This window comes from Culex pipiens, chromosome 3 (genome assembly GCF_016801865.2).
Source record: "Culex pipiens pallens isolate TS chromosome 3, TS_CPP_V2, whole genome shotgun sequence".
NCBI lineage: Eukaryota > Metazoa > Arthropoda > Insecta > Diptera > Culicidae > Culex > Culex pipiens.
The window spans coordinates 5,987,547-6,009,625 of record NC_068939.1 but is presented as its reverse complement, the minus strand read 5'-3'; the positions used below and the strand labels follow the sequence as shown (position 1 = coordinate 6,009,625).

General features: G+C 40.5%; 3 protein-coding genes across 7 annotated transcripts in view; 2 read left to right on the top strand and 1 right to left on the bottom strand.

Moving 5' to 3' along the window:
• LOC120421742 (BAI1-associated protein 3) overlaps positions 1-11,988 on the top strand; it is a 174,171-nt gene extending 162,183 nt beyond the window's left edge. For all 5 annotated transcript variants that reach the window (XM_039585013.2, XM_039585012.2, XM_039585011.2 and 2 more), the window contains 5 exons: positions 60-367; positions 432-908; positions 969-2,346; positions 7,066-7,315; positions 7,379-11,988. In XM_039585013.2, the coding sequence (XP_039440947.1) occupies positions 60-367; positions 432-908; positions 969-2,346; positions 7,066-7,315; positions 7,379-7,470 (2,505 nt within the window). In that variant the 3' untranslated portion in view covers positions 7,471-11,988. The remainder of the gene's footprint in view (positions 1-59; positions 368-431; positions 909-968; positions 2,347-7,065; positions 7,316-7,378) is intronic.
• An 8,374-nt stretch (positions 11,989-20,362) lies between these two features.
• Positions 20,363-21,060, top strand: LOC128093274 (AT-rich interactive domain-containing protein 2-like). The gene is made up of 3 exons (XM_052709468.1): positions 20,363-20,503; positions 20,563-20,860; positions 20,921-21,060. Exons 2-3 carry the CDS (start codon positions 20,564-20,566, stop codon positions 20,972-20,974), a joined length of 351 nt encoding a protein of 116 aa, XP_052565428.1. The 5' UTR covers positions 20,363-20,503; position 20,563; the 3' UTR covers positions 20,975-21,060.
• Positions 21,006-21,981, bottom strand: LOC128093275 (uncharacterized). Its single transcript, XM_052709469.1, has 2 exons — positions 21,864-21,981; positions 21,006-21,303 (listed from the first exon to the last, which is right to left on the bottom strand). The coding sequence occupies exons 1-2, from the start codon at positions 21,866-21,868 to the stop codon at positions 21,006-21,008; spliced, it is 303 nt and encodes a 100-aa protein (XP_052565429.1). The 5' UTR covers positions 21,869-21,981.
• Positions 21,982-22,079: the final 98 nt, after the last annotated feature.

Sequence of the window (22,079 nt, the reverse complement as noted above, 5' to 3'; positions counted from 1 at the left end):
CGATCACGGTTACGAGGATCGAGATCAGCTCCTAACTGCGACGTCCATGTCTTCCACAGGATATTCCTTCAACCGGTTTGGAGGGCTGGTTCAAGCTGGAGGCACGCAGCAACCGCAGCTCCGTACAGGGCCGCATCCGACTGAAACTGTGGCTGTCGACGCGGGAAGATCGCGGTACCTCCGAGGAGGACAACACCCTGGAGGTGAAAAAGTTCGAACGGCTGCAGACGATCTTCATGATGCACGAGGTGCACGCGCACGAACCGGCTTGGAAGTGGAACGGTGAGCTGGCCGGACCATCGCTCACCATTCTGCACCAGATCGCGGTCCAGAGTGACCTGTCCGATCTGCAGATCTCGATGGCAAAGTATGACTTCGCTAAGGGGGCTGCTACCTCAGTAAAATTCTTAAACCTTCTTAACCTTCAACAGACTAGTGGCCATCATCCGGATTAACCGGAAGAAACCACTCGACACCAAGTTCATCCACCGGCAGCTCATCGAGGTGGACAAACTGTGGGTCAACAACTACAGCAACGAACCGTTGACGCGCGAGCTCGAGCAGTGGCTGGCGGACGCGCTGAACGGGTTCGTCGAGCGATCGCTCAGCCACATGCGACGGCATCGCGAGGTGTTTCCTGCGCTGCACGCGCCCTCCCTTGTGCGGTTAGAGTTCCAGCTGCGATGTCTCGGACTGCTCGGATCGATGCGGGCCTTCCGCCAGGTCAGCCCGTTCAGCAAAGGTGTCCGGGGGGAGATCGTGGGAGCACTTCGGAAAGGGTCAATTACCTGGTCACAGGCACAACTTCGTGAGTCCCAACGGGCACCGAATCCGCTCGTACACTACACTACGATCCTGATCGCTGACCTGCAGATCGGAGTTCAGCACTACCACTCGCTGTTTGATTCGTAAGTTTTTTACGCTGGTTGATATTTCATTAAGCTCACAGTTCTCTCCAACCGTTACAGCACCAACGGCATCCAGTACTTTAGCATCGTGTACAAGCAGTTTGACTCGCTGCTAGGCGAAGAGGTAACGAATCGCATCGAATCCGGTCAACTGCCCGGAACCATCGTCAACCATTGGACAATCTTGGACAACGATCGCGAGCCGGACATTGCACCGTTCGAGATCTACTTTGCGTTGCAGCAGTTCCACAACCTCAAGTCACATCTCTCGGTGACGCCGCAACCCCCGGAGAAACCGCTCGGCTTGCAGAACTTTCACGAATGGTTCGAACCCGCCGTTCAGCGATGGATTTCGGTTAGCAAAACGAAAGCGATCCAACGGATCAAGGCGGCAGTCAACGTGGACCAGATCAGCGAGGGCGAGAAGATCGTCCGACACAGCACATCGGCCATCGATACGGCTTCGTGCTTCTACCAGATCCGGGAGTTCTGGAAGAACCTTGCCTGGCCAGATCACGGCTCGGGAGCACACTACGAAGCGTTGATAATCGATCTGGTGTGCACCACGGCGAACGTCTACTCCGACCTGATCCACCAGAACCTCGCCGAATACTACGACAAATCGGGACCACAGCGAACCACCGACGACATGTGCGTCATTGTAAATAACCTAGAATACGTCCGACGGGCGCTGGCCGAGTTCCAGCCGGAAACGCACGCCCTGTCGGAAAACGCAGAAAACTTGCTCGAAAATACCATTGCTCAACTGGAGAACAAAGCGGACCGCGTTCTCGGAAAACTAACGGCATCCATGCAAGGTCCCCTCCAAAAAGCCGTGTTCCATCTGGCCTGGTCCCCAGACTCACTACCCGCCAACCAGGCCGTGATGCCCCTCCTAGAATACCTAGACTCACACCTAGCGACCCTCAACGTCACCCTGCTCTCGCAAAACTTCTACCGCGCCATGAGTCTCATCTGGAACAGCGTCCTAACGGAATTCGCCAAGCAGATGGAGTCCGGCGGTGAAGGCGACAAACCGAGCAACTTTCACGACCGGATGTACGGCGCGCTCCAACTGCTCGGCGAATTCTTCAACGCCGAAGGCCTCGGCCTCCCCCCAGAGATCCTCCACAGTGACCTGTACTGGCGCGTTGCTCAACGACTGCAATACCACAAAACCGACACGGACCAGCTGATCGATCTGTTCTACCTGCAGCGGCTACAGGAACAGCTCAACACGATGGGCAGCCAGACGCAGCTGGGGACACTCTCGGTGAAGGCGTACTTCAACCACGACTCGCTGTGCGTCGAAGTTCTGCACGCCAAGGACGTCATCCCGCTCGACCCCAACGGCTTTAGCGATCCGTTCGTCATCGTCGAGCTGCTGCCGCGGCGGGTCTTTTCGCACTGCTCCGAACAGCAGACGAACGTGCACAAGGTGAGGGCTGAACTAATATAACGGAAAACGTGATTAAACGACCAGCCTTATTTACACCCCGTGAGCTTAATTGACTTCGGGCTGTTGCAATTCTGGGTGCTTCTTTTTTGCAGCCACGTGGGTGTTAGTTGATGCAAATTGGGGCCAGGACATTCGGGAAAGGATTAATCCGTTAATAGCATTAAAGCACGTCCGTCTATTTCCGTGACGGTCATCCCAAAGTGGGAAGTGGAAGTGTGACTAATTTGTGTGTTTAAACTGCAGTCACACGGCAATAAGAGGTTAAATAATGTTGAAAATTTAAAGGTATAAAGCAGGGATGCTCAGAGTTTTTGGAGGCTGAGCCTAATTTGAAGTTCAAATGAGCTTGCGGGCCAAATTTAAAAAATGGTTATTTAAAAAATTAAATTAATTTATTTTAATTTAAAAGACTACAAAATAACATCTGCCAGTTGAAGTTTTTTTTTAATTTCTGTTATTTTTACATAACATTAATTAATAACATATTCGTTCATTAAAATAATAGAATACACAGTTTTCTATCAGTATTGTTGATTTGATTGTTTTAGATATTTGAAAAAAGTTTATTTAGTTGATGGTTTTAATGGATAAATTGATTTTTTTATAGTTCAAAAATGGTGAAATGTAATCTGAACAATTTATGAAACGGCGTAATTTTATCTTTAAATTAAGTGTAACTAAACAAAATTCGTTGTGAGCCAGAAATAAAAACTCCAATGAAAAAATCTTTAAATTCAAAAAAAAATAAGAAAATAAATTAAGCGACAAACTAACTGCATTTTTAATAGATTTCAGCTGATTGCACTTCAATTTCTATTGATATTTTGAAGTATTTTGAAAAAATGGGAGAGAGAGGAGGGTTGTTCGACAAAAGCTTTGTAAAATATTTGCAACAGGCTTATTCCGCCGATTACAACATTTTGTCTACCTCTGATGGTCAGTTCATAAAACTCATTATTATGACTTTCAAATTAATATGGAATACTTATATTTTTGCATTTATTGCAGGTTTCTACCTAAGTAAAATGTTTGATAACCTTTTTACGATATTTACTTGATTCACTCACATTGAAACAAGTAAAATTGTTTTAATTATTAAGATTTTTGAAGAGGTGAATGCACATTAAGTGTAAAACCTCTATAATAAAATATAATAATAATAATTAAGATTTTTGTACTAAATATTTGTTTCGTGAAATGGGGTTGAAATAGGTTAACATTTTTATAAATCATTAGTTTTTTTATTAACAAAAAATAAAAAAATACTTCCATATTTTTTTAAAATATCCTTAATTTTTAAAAAGTATGAAATCAATTTAATAGTGTTCCATAGGCCATTTTACATGATCATTAGAAATGGGTCCGCGGGCCACAAAAAACCACCTCGCGAGCCATACTTTGGTCGGCTCTGGTATAAAGTTAGATATGTTAATATAATTTTACCTAAATTAATTTGTATTTTAAAAAATCTAATGCAAAATCATTAAGACATTTTTTAACGACCTTTTCTTTTCTTAAGGGTGCACAGCAGCGATGGAAGTTGTTGTCTTCTTATTCCAAAATTGTCAAACTTACGGACCCAATCCTGCTTCAACGTGATTGAAAAAATAGTCAAACTTTGTTGTAAATTACTTTGTAGACAGTACATTAGGGGATGAATAAAACAATATTTCAATAGTACCCGTAGTTTTGGAGATACTAAAATGTCTGTAACAAAAATCTGGGTGCAAAAGCTCTGGTTGATGTGCACCGTTAATACCATGTGACTCAATAAAAAAAAATTAGCACCTAAAATAAAGCATACACCCGAAGATTTTTTAACCGAATCTGGTAAAGTTTACCGAAGTGCTGAACAGTTCGTCAAATTGAAAATTACCGAATTCGGTAAAAACTTACCGAAATTCGGTAATGAAGTTCACTTAAGTTAATCGTACAACATAAATTCGGCAAAATTTTGTTCATTTTGACAGATGGTTTACCGATCTAAACATTACCGATTTTTCAACTAATTACCGAATTCGGTGACTAAACTAAGTGTGTAAACTTCACAAGATATTAGATATTTTTAAAACGAAATTTTTCAGGATTCGATTATCTGAAGCGTCTTTGACTATCTTCGGAAAATTTAAACTTCGGTAAAGCTAGTCCAGCATCGCAAATATTTTTTTGTCGAAAATATGCAGTTTTGTGATTTTTTGTTTTTTTTTTTGTAAACAAAACAATTTTTTTTAAGATTTGCCGTCATCAGGGGCGCCATTGGGTCTCGAAATCAAAAATTGGAATGATTTGAAAATTTTATAAAAACTCATTTATTTTCTAAAATAACTGTCGTTCAGACTCGATTAACATTCCAACGCCCAAGGCTCCAAAAAAGTTGGTACGGTAACTTCAACTCAATGGTTCTCGGGCATAGCTCAACCAATCAAGATGATTCTTCTTTCCAGTGATTTGTTAGGATGTCTAGATGATTCTAGAATTTTGCAGAACTCAATTTGATCAAATCTGTAATTTTTGCGATCAAAAATATCGTTCCAACTTTTTTTTTCGCTTGTAAAAAAAAAATCGCCAAAAAATCCGCGGAGGCAGTCGTTTTAAAAAAGGTGGAACGATGTTTTCGGTCGCAGAAATTACAGATTTGTTCAAATCAAGTTCTGCAAAATTTTAGGATCATCTAGACATTTTTACAAATCACTGGAAACAAGAATCGTCCCGATTGGTTGAGTAATGCCCGAGAACCAGCGAGTTGAAGTTACCGTTCCACCTTTTTTGGGAGGCTTGGGCGTCCGTGTAAGTTGGACATGCGTTGGGCGTTCCAGTGTTAACCGAAAGCCACTTCAGATAACAGTATCACGAGCAAAAAAAAATCTTCTTTTTCTTTGTTTTATTGTCGAGCTTAAGTATGATCCCTTAACTATAGTATACTCTAAAATGATTCAAAATTTTCAAATTCAAGATGGCGGCCAAAATAGCCGTTTGGAAATTTAATAGGCTATCATCTATTCAAATTTAACCTCATCGCAGAACTTAAATTTAATGTTAAAAGTAAGAAGATGAAAAAAAAACAAGTTTTTGCTCATAATTTGATTATCCAAAGTTTTATACAAACAATCGAATAATCGAAATATTGGATAATTGAGGCTTCAAATATTCCAATCTGAACTTAGTTTTATGAAAAATTTTAGTAATTTTATAACCAAACAATCATTTACTAATCATTTACAAATTTACTATCATTTGATACCCACATTACAAAAATACAAAAAAGCTTGCATACTCAAAAAAAACACATATAGTTTTGGGCCAATGCTTAGTATTTTTTTAAACAATACTGTCACCATGAAAAGATCTTCAAATTGAACACCCACATACTTAGTTTTGAGGAAAATTTAAGTTTTTTTTAAAACAAAACAATTAAGCTAATATTTTTAAGGAGATTTTTTTGAGGGGTAGAAAAGGAATAAAACTGAAACCTGTTTTCAAAATTTTGAAACAAAAGGTATCACAAAATGCGTTATATATTCTTACAATTGTGCTACCGTTAAAAAATATAAAATATTTATGATTTTTTGTTTTTTTTTCCTGTGGTCTGTTGCCGTTTTGTGATTCAAAAATTCAAAATTTGTAAAAAGTCCAAAAGCACTATATTTGAATATAAGTACAGAAATTCTCAATAGTTTACAATTGATTATAGAACTTTTCAATCAAAATTGAATTTTTTACAATTTTTGTTTTGCCCCATGTTTTTTGGAGAAATTTGGAAGGTTGAGACAAATACTTGAAATAAAATTAGCATTGGCCTTGTTTTGTGAAAATTATCGTGTAATTCGTGCTTGGAACGCGTAGCAGTTTTCAAAACAATATAATATTTAAAGTTTAGATAATTTTTCAAAGTGGTACGATGATATTTGTCTTCCATAAAGCCGAGACTATTAACACATCACGTGGAAACTTTTTTTTAGTTCAGAATAAATACCAAGCGTCTCCATCAAACGAAATGTATAATTTTGCTTCTGAAGTCTGACATACACTTGAAAACAATTTAATTTATTTTCGAGCATAAATTGCAGTAAAATCAGAAAAGAAAGAGATAATGCCCTAACAAAATCGACCCACTTTTTGTTATGCTATTCCTTTACCCAATGTATTGGTACGTCACCTTAATGGAGACGCATGATATATTGTGAGCAACGGGTAGAGCAAATAGGATAAAATCTAATTAAATTCAATAAATTGTAAAATCCAATTTCATACAGCACACATTGTTACACATTTCATTCACATCGCATCATCAAAAGCTGCTGCTGCGCCCAAGTGCAACTGTAAATTTAGTATTCCAATCGCGTTCCGTCCATTCGGATTAAAATCTTTGCACTTTCATAATGGAATGTCAATCAACAAAATCCGCCAACCATTTAGCCGGAACAATAAGCCGATTTGGCAGGATACCGGAACAATTTACCGGATTAGATACTTTTTGTGCTATTTGTTTAGGGGGAGAGCGGGGAAAGTGTGAAAAATTATTAAATTTTGAGAAATTTCAAGAAATAAAAGTGTAAGGATGAATGCGTTGTGGAAAATTAAAAAAAATAACTCAATAAAAAACAAAGTTTTACCCCGCAATCCCCTTCCGAACAAACGACCCCAAATTGAGCTTTTATCCTTTTTATTTCCGCTTTTTTTTCTCCCTCGACCACCCAGAAAACGCTGAACCCGGTCTTTGACGAGTGCTTTGAGTTTTCGGTCACGCACGACCAGTGCCAGTCGGAAGCGGCCATGATTGTGTTCACCGTGATGGACCACGACGTGCTGACGGCGAACGATTTCGCCGGCGAGGCCTTCCTGTCGCTGAACAACATCCCGGGGGTGGCCAGCAACTTTACCCTCAACATCGAAAACTTTGACTGCGTGACGCAGCTCGACCTGCCGCTGCTCGAGATGAAGGACAAGAGTGAGATTTTCTTGGATTTTTTTTATGGGGAGTATCCTAATTTGTTGTGTTTTAACTTTCCAGGTCACCCTATCCTGCAAATTATGGAAGGACGAGTCAACGACAAAAATGCAATGGAATTTTTGAGGAAACAAAAAGCTCGCGTCGTAGGTTAAGCAACTGAAAAAAAAAACAATTTACAATAAAAAAAGTAACCAAACAATTTGTCAATCATGCAATTTATTCGTTACACTCACAACTCAAACCAGCGATACAAAACAGATAACCAAAGATCCACTAGTCGTCTTTCTTTCAAATCATCGTTTCACATGTCGTGTGTATCAAACTCACCAAATCTGCGCAAGGAACTAACATTTTTGTAAGGAAAATCTATCAATAGCAACTAAAAAAAATGCCTTTACTACACACAAAACTACGAAAGTTGTAAAAAGCATCAACCATCTACTCATTGTGTCCACCATAAAACTATCGTAGAAACGCCCAAAATTTATAAGACTTCAATCTCTTTATCACTCCCCTGGCAAAAGCCAAGAAACGAAGTCTGTGTAAACTATCGTTTGATTTTTAACATATACGAAAGAGCGTATTTTTATACAAAACAACTGATTTGCAACCTAGGAAAAAAACGCATAAACTACTATACAACTACTTTTAGCTAACTGAAAACCAAACTGTAAACTACGAAAGGTCTTGTATATTTGAATATTTGTAAAGTAAAGGAAAGGAAGAGAACTTTAGAGATGCTATACATTTGTTTATACAAAGTTAAAGAAAAAACATACCTGGATATAAAGGACAGAGTAGTGAAAAACGAATTGAACAAAACAAAAATCTATAATCTGTACACAACTGAGGCACACACAAACAAAAAACACACACACATTTTTAGATAACATCTCGCTCTGCTAGCCAAGAGTGTCGGAAACGAACGAAAAAAAAATCCAAACAAAAAATTAACTTTTAAGCTGTAAATTTTCTCGAACAAACTGCAGATATTTTCTTATGAATGAATAAAACCAACTTAAACAAACGCAAAATCAAGGAAACGAGCGCGCTTCCGGCCGATCTTTCCGCTTGTATAATAAGGATTTGTTTAACGGAAGATAACAACAACAACACACACAACTATTAATCACCTCGATATGAAAACACTTTCGTATACATACACGCAATTACACACACGCAAACTTCCCCTTAACCCAGAACCAAATGTGCAATTTGATTTTTTTCTTTAATACATTTTTTTTCTTATTTTTAAAGCTATTTTTTTTTTAAATTGACCAAAAATTTTAATTTTTTGCTGACAGCAAAAATAGTTTTATTAAAACACCCCAATAAATAAGACATAAAGCAAAGTCATTATTTCGAATGATCGTGTACGGCTTAAGATTCTATGGCCGAAAACGAAAACAAAGCGGCTATCCTGATTGTTTCTAATGTAAACATCACTTGAACATGATAGACTCTATGTTTACACTTTGGCATTGACCCAATTACATTTTTTTTTTCTTGAAATGAGTTGTTTATATTTCATATGATTCCATCAGTTTGGTCACAACCGAATTAACCCAGAAATGAGTTTTGTGGTCAGATTTAGGTGAATTTCATTCATAATGTATCAAAAGCTGAGTGAAACAAGGCTTCCTTAGCCCGGTAAAAAAAACATAATTTAACTCAAAAATGACGAACTCCTCGTCACATCGTCCTGAGGCAAATAAAGATCGAGCTCGAGCTGTCACTGTCCCTGCGAAATATGTTAGCTGTCATTGGGCGGTAGACCTTTAAAACCCAGCAAAAAGTCGCATGACAAAAAAACTTTTGCTAGAAAGAGAAAGCAGATCTGATGCAAACAAACCAGTGGCACTCAGAGGTGTGAATGTGTTAAAAATGACTATCGAGCAATTAAATGTGAGAGTGTGTGCGTGCAACATGGAGTTAAACTTTTCAAAGTGCCATGGTAACCTTCACAGCAACTTCACAGAAAGTTTAACTCCATGTTGCACACACTCTCACTTTTAATTTCTCGATAGAGTTATCTACGTGCGCATGTATTGCGTGTACGTACACGAAGGGTTTTTAGGTTAAAATTGTACCCGCCAGCAAAAAGCTAGTGTGCGTGAGTTCGGGCTTAGATAACTCTATAACAGACTAGAACAAACAAACAAACTCGCACATTTTTGTGTTTGACAGTTTGCCAAACTTGTAAACTTGTTTGCGGCAAACTCGCATACAAAGCAAATTGTATGCCGGCTGACGTTTCTGTAAATAAACACAGCTGGCAAACTGCCAAACTGTCAAAAATTTTGTTCGTTTGCGAAATTGTTTGTTTGTCGTAGTCTAATACTTCCTTTAGTAAATTTTCAACTAAAAAGCCTTATAACACCGAAGTTTCAAATTACTCAAATTTCAAGTCACTCAGTTTTCGTTAAAATCCGAACCTAATCAGAAATGAAATGGAACTGTCAAATTTGGGTAAATTTTACTCAATTTTCGTTAAACTTTATGTAAAAGGCATTCAAATCCGACAGTTGTCCCATTTGCTCATATATGCTCATTAACTGAGTGTTTTTAGTTTTGCGTGCTGTCCAAAGTTTTTAAAATTTCTTTTCACCCTTATATGGGTGAATTTTACCCACGATTGTGTGAATTTTTCTCGAGTCTGGGTGTATTGTTGTGAAAAATTCAGGAAAGACTCAACCATTTTTATGTGGAATTTATCTGACAATTGGGTAGTAAAGCCCTATGTCAATTTTTATGTGCAACGGTAAAAAACACGATTAAAACCCATTTCTGATCACTTTTTTTCATTTTAATGCAACATATTTTTTTGGCAAGACAGCATTTTTTCGATGGATCAACTATGGTCCCCTTGGAACGAGCTGTCAAGTAGGAGCTTTTCTGTCAAGAAGGACCGCGAGGTTAATTTTTCAAAATTGAATTAAAAATCCATTTTAAACTCTTTGTGGTCGTACAAAAAGTCGTTGTACTCAGAAAAATAAGCTTTATCGCTGTAAAAAATAATATCAGCAATCTAAGCTTCATTTTAGGACCCAATTAGTCAAAAGAAAACTTCCAAAACTCATTTCTGGATAGGTTCAGTTTTTAAGAAATTTAAGTGGAGTACCTGTGTGATTTATTATTGTATCTTTTAACAATTCTTATTACATTACTTGATTTTTTCTAACAAATTTACGTCTTTAATCATTATCATAATACCAAGCCCACACATCCACAATAGACTAATTGTACGACAAATGTATAGTAAATGTCGAGCTTAGATGTGAACTCAAACTGTACCCAAACCAAAGTGTCGCCAATCATTAAGCCTCACCAGTTTCATCTGAAAAAGAACGCATATTTTTCAATAATAAAAAAAACAACTTGTACTAATAGAAAATAAACTGAAAACGGGGGAAAAGCTTTAAAATCTCCTACCTTGACGAGTACACAAACGTCACACACGTACACTAACAAACGCAACTGGAATTGCTGAGTTTCTCATCAAGTACCTACAAAGCATAACTGGAATTTTAGACAAACTTTTATTTTTACACCGAGTCTTACGCGTCCTATCCCCACATCCACCGTGACCTATAGCCATGATCCCAATTGTAGAATTGAACCTGTGTAAATTCTATCTTTAGACGATTTTTTAACCCTGCACACAACTCCCCTTCATAAAAAAATACACACACTCATACAAGACAAACAAAAAATCGTTGTGCACACCCCGTAGCCTTGAAGGAACTTTGCATGCACCACAAAACACTGACAAAAACAAACCAACATTTGTAGGGAAATCAAGAAAAACTTTATATATACACTATCCTTCTAGCTAAGGCCAACCAACTAAACTTGGAACAAGAAATTAAAAAAAAACGAAAGTGAGCCAAATAATTAACCCAAATAAACTAAAGAAAACGACAGCAGCAACCTATTTGTACATAAAAATAGAGAAGAAAAAAACTGTTCAATGTTTGCAGAACGCTACAATCATATTTAAAACAAACGCTGTATGATAAAAACTAGACTCATCGTCTGATTTAGCTTAACATTTTGGCGGGGGGGGGGAAACAGTTTGCATAGAGAAAGATCTTTTATTGCGGTTGTTTTCTGGTACATTTTCTTGTTCTTGTTCTAGAATAATTTATCTATGTTGATCGCCCATCCAAACAGTTAGTCAATCACTCGGACAGAATCGTATATATTTTTCTAGCAGATTTTCCATATTTTTCAAACTAAGTTATCAAAACGTGTATTAAACCAAGACAAAGTATAACATATTACAAAATACAAACGGAAACAAAAAAGACAAACAGTATAGAATTATTACGTAGTGCGTCAACATAAACAATGTCAACAAAATTTAATTCAAAACCAAGCAAAATTAACCAACCTTCGTAGTCCGCCGCCGTTATTTGAAACATCAGCAAAAAAAGAAGGCATCTAATCGTATTAAAAAACATTTGTTCGGCCAGGATCAGAATATCAGGACACACACACAATTGCTTTTCCCATCAAACGGAGCAGAATTTAGAAAAAAAGAAGAAGCATAAACGTGGACGAAAAATGTACTCGGTGGAAAATTGGAGCAAACAAAAAAGGCAGATTGGACAATGCAAATATTTTTCGAAAATAACAAATAAAGAAACAAGTATCTGTTCATCTATCAATCGTGGTTTGTTTATTTTTGGAGGAATTTGAAAGAAAGTTGTTTTGCACAAGTTTGTTGAATTCTTAATATTCATAACGTAAAAAAATTAATAAAAGTTGAGTGATTTTTTTAAATTTTATTTCGCCGGCTTGTAGTAACATATTTTTATTTGAATATTTATAATGTAAATTTTCGAAATAAACATTTAAATCAAACCAAGTGGCAAAAAATATATGTTTGTTCAATATTTAGATGTTTTGTTGGTATTTGTTAGAACAGGTTAAGAACTATAAAATGTTTATTTAATTTAATACTCAAACCCAAATGTTTTGTTCACTTCGAAAAGATATTTTGAATGTTTTAAAATCAGGGCCAACAATCCACTTTGACCTTTTGGATAGTAAGTCTTGATTTTATAATATTCAAAATAGGTTTTTCGAATAGATCGAAAATATGACGAATTATTCATTTTTTGACATTGAAAATTATACCATTAGTTGCTGAGATTTTGCCATTACAAAATAGGAGGCTGTTTGAGTGAGACTTGAAAAACTTCAATCTACAATGTTTCTTAGACAATTTAATAATAAATTTTCTGAACTTTTCGAAAAATATTTTCAGAAATAAATAGTCATGGACTTTTTTTTTTGTCTATAAAATTTCTATTTCTAGAGTTTTTTTTTAAGGTCTTATAAGCTATTGTGGTTCTTATGTTTTCAGGACCTATTAAAAAAACTCTAGATTTCTTCCAAATTTTTCCATTTTTCAAAAAATATAACTCGGCGGAAAAAATGCTCCTTGCTTGGCAAATATTTTTTTGTGAAAAAACGGCAACATTTTCCGTGAACCATTTTTTGTTAATAGTTCTCAACAATACAAACAATTTTGCCGAGACACCAAATTGATCATAAAATTCCCTCAAAAGTTACAGACTTTCGATAACTTACGTACAATTCTGGTATTGACAGCTGACACAACTTGGCTTCTGGGGTCAAGGGGAAAATTTGAGTCAAATAAAAAAATAAAAACAACAAGATTTCGCAGAGAATTGTTCCGGAGTGGAATTTTTGCTAAACTTTTTGTCGAATTATAAAATTTTAATGGTAGAAAAAACAGGGCTTTTTGTTTTTTTTTTTTTGCAGATATGCATGATTTTTTTTTTATTTTGTCAAATGAGGTTTTGATATTGTCAAATTATAATCGAAAAAAATAAGCTAAAACTTTCTTCGAAAAATCGAAGCAATTGAGTTAAAACTTTCTTCAATTAAAATTTTTAAATCTTTTTAATGGAAATTGATATCCAATTTCTAATGGAAATTGATTTCAGATTTCAGGAACGATATCCTTTTAACATAGAATCATTTCCCTTCATATTTATGTTAGCATACAATGTTGTTCAACCATTTGCTGGTTGAGTAAGAAGCAGTCATTCAACAAATAACTGTTATAGTAGCTTTCTGAAAGAAATAACATAGCATTATAGATAAATTAAGTAAAAGCATTATGAAAAAAGTACCAGTTTTGTGAAGCTATATTTTCATTTTGAGTTGAAATAAATAAATTTTAAAAACAATAATTGCAAAGAAATTTAAACTTTGTGAGGGGATGGTTATTGTTGGTTCAATGTTCAATTTTTGGAAATTATTGGGCATTGATTATTTTATTATAATTATTCATTTCAATGAATTGAAACCTAAGCAAAATCTCTTTTAAAATTATTTTTTTCTAACATGATTAAGAGTGTTTGAACGAAAAAAGAAATTATTCCTAAAATGCATATTTGAATAAAATTCTAGTTAGGAGCTAATATTTCCACTCTATTCATCCTAGAGTGTAGAGCATTTTACAAATGCCATCATGATAAAGCCATTTTAACTTTTAAGTAAAGACTTCCATTTACACAACTTTATATTACGTTCCAATTTTCGCTGTGCTCTCAGTTCATCGTGAACCATCAAAGTACTTTTACGAACAAAATAATGTCTCTTCTAGTATTGGCACTGTTGTTGTCTTCGGTCTGGGCGACCATTCTCGATCATTCTCAAAATCAAGAATTTCCACCAGATTTGATCGCATACGTTCTTGGGATGAAGGAACTACACTGTCCCAGCTCAAACGCGACCATTTTGATTACGCTGGGGAAGGTTCATGAAAAATTAAGGAACGAACTGTTACAAATTATGTTTGGTACAATTATGATCGGGAATGAGGGTCTACTTTTTGGAAAAAGTATACCCAAAGTTGACTGTGGAATTATACTTGTCAATTTATACGTGAGTATTTTGAAAATTTCTTTTGTTATATTAATTAATAATCTTTCAACAGACTACGTACCTTGGCCACGAGGGGATCAATTTTAAGGCGATCGTGCTGGTGCGTGTGGAAACTTTTCAGCATGATTTTGGTTTTGACAGCAGACATATTCATCAAATTTACATAATGTACCAGAGAACCAAGTACATGATTTTTGGATACGTGCCATCTCCGCAGTACAATCTGCTTCGGGTCATGTATTACCCCGCTGAAGCCACCCACAAAGCTTTTGAGCACATTTGGACCACAATGGCAGTCCGTTACAACCTTAGCAGTCTTGTGCCAGTTCCAGCCCAACTGGCTGCAGTGTCGGCTTATTCAACGGGGATTTTTTCTCTAAAACGTACCGAACATGCGATTTGCTACCTTGTCCCTCTCAAATCCAAACGTCCGCTGGAGTACGTGTTGATATTTCCCTTTGACCAACTCACATGGCTTTTAATCGCCCTTGTAGTTCTACTAACCATGGTTCTTCTCTGGAGATGTCCAGGGTCATCACGTAACCTAATCGAAATCATCTTCGAACTTGTACAGAGCGTGCTTTCTTCACCAAATTTGCACATTGGTTCTTCCTTCGAGCGAAACATTCTACAAATGTTCATGTTTGCCGTGCTCATTTTCGTATCCACCTATTTGTCGCTGATCACGGCCTTTATCGCGACTCCATTTTACTACAACGAGTACGAAACTGTGGACCAGATCAACAAAACCTGCAACGTGGCGCTAGGGTTTGTCCAAGACACATATAAGTTCGACTTTAACCACGAAGTTGACTTTTTCAAAGCCGTCCAGAATAACGTTCCTGTTTGTGTACCGGTAAGCTGTAAAATAACGCATCGTTCACAGAAAATCTACCCTATGGGAAAGGTTACGTTTTTCTTGTCTCAGGCAAGATCACACCAACAGCCTCTTCTGGGCGTGGTAGCAAATCTTAAAATCACCAGGTTGGTTCAATTTATTGCCTCTACATTTGTCGAGGGTGAGCTATATCACTTTGATGAAAATAAGAAACTGTCGGATAAGGATGAATCAATCGCCGATCAACTTGAACCGTTCGGTCTGAACGATCTTAGAATTGTTTGGAGACTGACGATCAACGGGTGGATTCTTAGCGTTTTTGTGTTCGTGCTTGAACTGCTGAAATTGGCCAAAGACCGTGTATTTCCAGACAGGCCACTCATATTTCAGTAAATATTATCGAAACAGTTTAATGTAGTAAATTTGAACCATAAAAAATGCTGCAGACTTATCACAAATCAAATTAATAGTTACGGTTTGTAATTTTCACCTGCTCGGGATTGCAAAATCAAACAAACGAACGTCGGATAATTTTAAACATAATCCTCTTGTGGGGACGATTCGAGATCCCGGAATGTGAGGACGGTTCCGGAGATAAAATAAACGCGTGCGTTACTTTAGGATAACTACAGACTAATGTTTATTTCTTTCGAGTCGAAACGTGGTTGAGGATGACAGTTGATTGCAGTAGGCAGTGCTGCCAGAAAGGCGCGAGCGGTGCGCCACAGAGTCCCCCTCAGTTACGCCAAGAACCGAACCCGGTGGCCGGATGGCGTAACTTTCGTCCTTCCGTCGTCTTCGTCCGACTCCTGGTTGCAGACGTAAGCAGGCTTGATGCGATCGATGGAAATCCTTCGTTTCTGTCCGTTGATGTTGACATCCATGAACTTCTCGTGCCGTTCGATTACTTGGAAGGGTCCTTCATACGGTGGGTGAAGTGGTCGCTTCACTGCGTCGATCCTTACGAACACAAATTTGCAGCTACGCAGGTCTTTTGGAACGAAAACGGATCGTTTGGCGTGGTGCGAGTTTTGGATTGGACCGACTTGCTGCATTCTACGGCACAATTGCTTCGCAAATTCCGAGCGGCACATCTCCTTGGCAGATGGTTCCAAAAACTCACCGGGAATCCGCAGTGGCTGTCCATAAGTCATCTCGGCGACGGAGCAATCGATATCTTCCCTGATCGCGGTTCGCAAACCGAGTAAGACCAACGGAAGTTTCTCGCACCAATGTTTCGGGTCGACGCAGGTGAGAGATGTCTTCAGCGTTCGATGGAAGCGTTCGACAAGGCCGTTAGCTTCGGGATGGTATGCCGTAGTGCGGATCCGAAGGGCGCCAAGTAGTCTCGTCAATTCCGTAAACAACTCGGATTCAAATTGGCGACCTTGATCCGTTGTGATTGTTTCTGGAACGCCAAAACGAGAAACCCATCCTTCACAAAACGCCTTGGCCACTGTTTCCGCTTGCATGTCCGGCAAAGGCACGGCTTCGGGCCAGCGACTGTACCGATCGATCATGGTTAGCAGGTACCGGTTTCCGTTTGAGATCGGTAGTGGTCCTACCAGATCGATGTGTACGTGACGAAAGCGGCTCTTGGGGAGGTCGAACTCGTTAAGGGCAGCAGATGTGTGGCGGTGAATCTTGGAACGCTGACAATCGTTGCAGGATCTGACGAATTCAGCGACGTCCCGGTTCATTGATGGCCACACGTACCTTTCAGCGACCATCTTCCTTGTCGTTCGAACACCCGGATGAGAGAGGCGATGAATGCTGCGAAGTACTTGTAGTCTCAGCTTCTCTGGAACATACGGCCTAGCGTGTCCAGCTTCGGAGACTTCACAATACAGCGTCTTGTCTGTGTGTGAAGACACTCTCTGCCGTAGATTCATTGATGAAGCTCGATCGGCCAACAGCTTCTGCAGCTGCGGGTCGTCCTTCTGGGCTTCCGCTAGTAGTTCGAAATCCACTGTCGAAGGAGTCCCAATAGCGTCGACTCTGGACAAAGCATCAGCGGCAGAGTTGTCTTTACCACTGATGTGTCGGATGTCTTTAGTGAAGCTCGAAATGTACTGCAGGTACCGCTCTTCGTGTGGGAGGTGGTTTGAGTTTGAGTTTAGAGCGTACGTGAGCGGGCGATGATCAGTGTAGATAGCGAAATCCCTGCCTTCCACGAGATGTCGGAAGTACTTTACAGACAGGTGCATCGCCGTCAGCTCTCGACCGAAAACAGAATACTTCCTTTGCGCTGGTGAAAACTTTTGCGAGAAGAATCCCAGCGGCTGCCAGGCTTCGTCGACGTACTGCTGCAACACCGCCCCCGCCGCGGTATCCGACGCGTCGATCATTAGACCCATCCGTTTGGACGAGTCCGGGTAGCACAGTAGAGCTGCAGTTGCCAAACTCTCTTTGCACTTCGCGAAGGCGGTTTTGGCTTCAGACGTCCACTGCAGTTTTCGCGTATCGTTTTTACGATTTCCAGGAACCAGTTCTTGCAGCGGCCGTTGCAACGAGACAGCATTCCGGATAAAACGCTTGTATCCGTTCAGCAACGCTAAGAATCGTCGCAATTCCTTCACCGTAGTGGGAAGGCCGTAGTCGACGACGGCCTGAACTCGATCTGCTTGGGGCTGTATACCGGATCCACTTATATGGTACCCCAGAAAGTCCACGTCGGTTTGCGCGAACTTGCACTTGTCCAGGTTCAACACCAGTCCGTTCAGCTTGAGTCGTTCGAAGACTGTCCTCACGTGCTTCCGGTGCTCCTCTTCGGTGGACGAGGCGATGCAGATGTCGTCGACAAACACCACAACGAAATCGAGATCACCGAAGATACGATGCATAAAGCGCTGAAATGTTTGGCTCGCGTTGCACAAACCGAACTGCATCTTCGTGAACTCGAACAGCCCGAACGGTGTGATGACGGCTGTCTTGGGCACGTCTTTTTCCTCGACCGGAACGTAGTGATACGCTCGTACCATGTCCAAAGTGGTGAAAATCTTCTTACCCAAGAAGTTGTTGAGTAGATCGTGAATATGTGGCACGGGGTATCGGTCTGGCACAGTGATCCGGTTCAAGCTCCTGTAGTCACCGACAAACCGCCACTCGCCGTTCTTCTTCGGTACACAATGGAGTGGGCTTGCCCAGCTGCTGTTCGATGGACGACAAATCCCGAGCTCCATCATGGTCTCGAACTCCTTCTTGGCGGCTTGTAGTTTGTCCGGCGGCATTCTGCGTGGCTTGCAAGCGACCGGCGGACCGGTGGTTTGTATGTGGTGCGTCACATCGTGCCGTACCTCGGTGCGCATCGTGGACGGGGCAGTAATCTCTCGAAATTCTGCAAGAAGATCCCGGAAGGGGTGATCAAATGCGATGGTTGTCACGCCATAGACTGCGGATTCCGTCAATCCACAAACAGTGTGCAGCTTCGTACCTCCATCGATGAGGCGTCTGTTTCCGAGGTCCACGAGAAGGCCGAAATGTGCGAGGTAATCTGCGCCGATAATCGCTGAGGTCACGTCAGCTTGCAAAAAATTCCACGAGAACTTCCGGCGTAATCCGAGATCCGTGGCCACGAACTTGCTCCCGTACGTTCGTATTGTTGTTCCGTTTGCTGCATGGAGTAGGAATGGAGATGGTCCACAAGATTTATCCGCCCGGGATGCTGGTATTATCGACACATCGGAGCCAGTGTCAATGAGGAACCGGATCCCGGAGGTTTTGTCAAAAATCTGTAGACGGCGGCTGGTTGCTAATCCGCCCACCTCGTCGATTGCAGATGGGCGGGAAGCTAGTTTTTTGACTGGTGGAACTTGCAGGGGCTTCGACAGCGGTCAGCTCGGCTCCCATACTTGCGATGATACCAGCAGATGATGTTCTCGTCATCGCGCTTACGGGAAGCGGAACGAGATCGACGCCGCTCCGGTTGTGCCTTCATTCGTCGCAGCTCGGCTGTCAAGGCGGCGACTTGATCCACCAGGCTTTCCTGCGAATCTGGTTCCGCAGAGGTTTTGACAGCGGAAGTTTGTGGAACCAGTTCCGCCATTTTATCACCCATTTCCGCTAGCTTCGAAAGACTTCCATCGTTAATGCTGAGTACTGAACGCATGTTCGCCGGAAGTCGTTGCAAAAACAGCATTCTCAGCAGCGAGTCGTCGACCTTAAGTCCGGAAGCCAGCTCCTGCATCCTAGACAAGAGGTGCGTGGGGCGGAGGTCGCCCAAGTCGCAAGTTCCGAGCAGCTTTTCCATTTTCTCTTGCGCCGTAAGTTCGAAACGGGCGATGAGACGTTCCTTGATGGCCTCGTACTTCCCCGCCTCAGGAGGCTTCCTGACCAGGTCAGCCACGTGGCAAATCACGGTCTGGTCAATTTTAGCAACGATGTGGTGGAATTTCGTTTCGTCTTTGTTGACTCCGGCCAACACAAACTGGGATTCAGCTTGCGCGAACCACATCGCCGGATCCGACTTCCAGAAGTCCGGAAGTTTGACTGCGACGGCGGCGGAAGCTGCGGCGACGTTTTCTGTGGACATTTTCTTTTCGCGTTGTATACCGACAGCGGAACGTTAACTCGTCGGCGGTCACCAATGTGGGGACGATTCGAGATCCCGGAATGTGAGGACGGTTCCGGAGATAAAATAAACGCGTGCGTTACTTTAGGATAACTACAGACTAATGTTTATTTCTTTCGAGTCGAAACGTGGTTGAGGATGACAGTTGATTGCAGTAGGCAGTGCTGCCAGAAAGGCGCGAGCGGTGCGCCACACTCTATTTCCCAACTTTGTTTCGAATATTTGGTATTTTGTGCAACTTTTATAAATACTCAAAAAAAGCATTTATGCATTTTTCTTTGGTGATTTATTTTTTATATGCATTTATCATGTTTGGTTATTTTAATAAACTAAATTGAATGAATTGGTAGTTTTAGGCCTGTAGGAGGATGACCTATTTTGGCTATCTGATGCTACACACAAAAAAATATTACGGTAATGACAAAAGTTACTTACTTTCGAATTAAAAAGTTGTTATAATTTGCCTCATTAAAAGTTTTTTTCTTGTTTTGAAAATGAAAACATTTACTGCTACAGTTTTTGAAAATCTCATTGCTCACTGATTTAAAAGTTTTTCCTTTTAATTCGACTGTAAAATTTCTTTCATTTTGACGTTCTCGTGTAACCGTGTACGCCTAAGTCGCAAATGTAAACAAACACTTTGGTGGGTCCGGTGGTGCTGGTGTGTCCAGGACGCAAAGCAAAGCCGACCGCGGCAGCAGCCAGGACTCGGACGCGGAAACCTTCGTGAGCCAAACAGCAGCAGCGGAACGCCTTCGAAGGAGGGTGGTGCAGGAGCGGGACGAGGTCGAGTGCTCGAAAAGGACAAGGCCAGCTTCCTGCAGGAACTGCAGCTGTTCCACGGCCGGAATGCGTAAGAAGGAAGCTTGGGTGTTTTGTGGGGTTTGTGATTGATTATGTTTGTTTTTGTAGGATGGGAGGTAGGAATGTGGATTCGCACCGGTTGTATTGGGTGGTGGTGGCCCGGGATTGGTGGTTGAAGGTCAATTCGGGTGAGGACTGGAGCGAGATCATCGAGGAGATGGCGCTGCCGAAGCGTTGCGTGAACAACGAGATTGAGTTGAAGAAGATTAACTTCCGGTTTTTGGACAAGTACGCGAAAGTTTATTTTCACGATGGGCCCCCGACGAAGAGGAGGACGACGAAAAGCTACATAATCGGAGGTGGTCAGCGCAGATGTTGCACTCGGTGCCGGCGGTTTACAGCACCGGTGAGTATTGAGAATGTGTGCAGTGGCTAGCCAACTTCACTTACTTTCCATCTCTTTTAGCAACTTCCCGCCCACAAACACTCACGTCGCGACGGCGCAGCTTCAGCCGAATGAATCTGGACAGTGAGCCAAAAAAAAATCTGTGTCATTCTCGAAGTAGGATTACGTGCTCAAAATCGAACTCCGTTCCGAGGGCCTCATCAACTCCATGTTCCGGATGCGCTTCCAGGATCGGGAACTCCCCGTTCAGGCACTTTACTTTCCAGCCGGGAAACGTCGACCACCCTTCCCGAATCAATGGCCAACTCCTCCAAGACTGTCCTGATTGAGGCCGGAAACATGACCATCGTGTTACACTGCTGTCGCGCGTCGAAGCCTCCATCCGGAACCGTCCAGCCTGGGGTATTCCGAAGTGACCGGTGGCGTACCGTATGAAGCAGAAGCTAGTGGAAAAGCGTTAAATACAAAAAAAAAGTGTTTTCCTAACATACCGTTTAATTTTTTTAATAAATGTAAAAAACCAAGCACATTTTTCTGAAATTATCCCTGTAGTGCTAAATGTTGTGTATTTTTGCCATAAAAGTTTTCTTTTCCAATTAAAAGTAAAATACTTTTACCAATACAACGATTTTGTTCCATAAATGCATGGTAGTATCAAAAACTTTCCAACTTTTAAATTGAAAAGTTTGAACTTTCTACGAATATTCACCAACGCGAACTTTTAATCCAACGAACGATCTTTTTAAATTTAGAGTAATTTTTCTTTGTGTGTATTCATAATTTTCCAGCCACTTTAACGATTTTTGAGTGTTTTTAACAACAAACTTTTAATTACAAACTTAAACCAATATTTATATTTTTAAATATTGAAAGTAACATGAAATAAGTAACATGAACAACCCTAAAACATTCCTGTAGAGTCGCAACCGGGACTCCTTGAGACACGACGTTCCGGACGCAGCACCATCGCTGCCGATCATTAACCTCCCAACCACCCACTGACCTCATGTCCGCTTCCGTCGTGTCCTGCTCCGAATTCCGCCAACCGGTTCCAGCACAATTCAATCACACTCACACTTCCGCGCCAAAACGTTCACTCTCAACTGTCCACAGCGTAAACATAAACACGCGCCTCTTAAAAACAATTAAATTATTTTAACCCAACATTGATTAATTTTGTATAAACGTACAAACAATCTTTGACATTTATCTTCTTGCA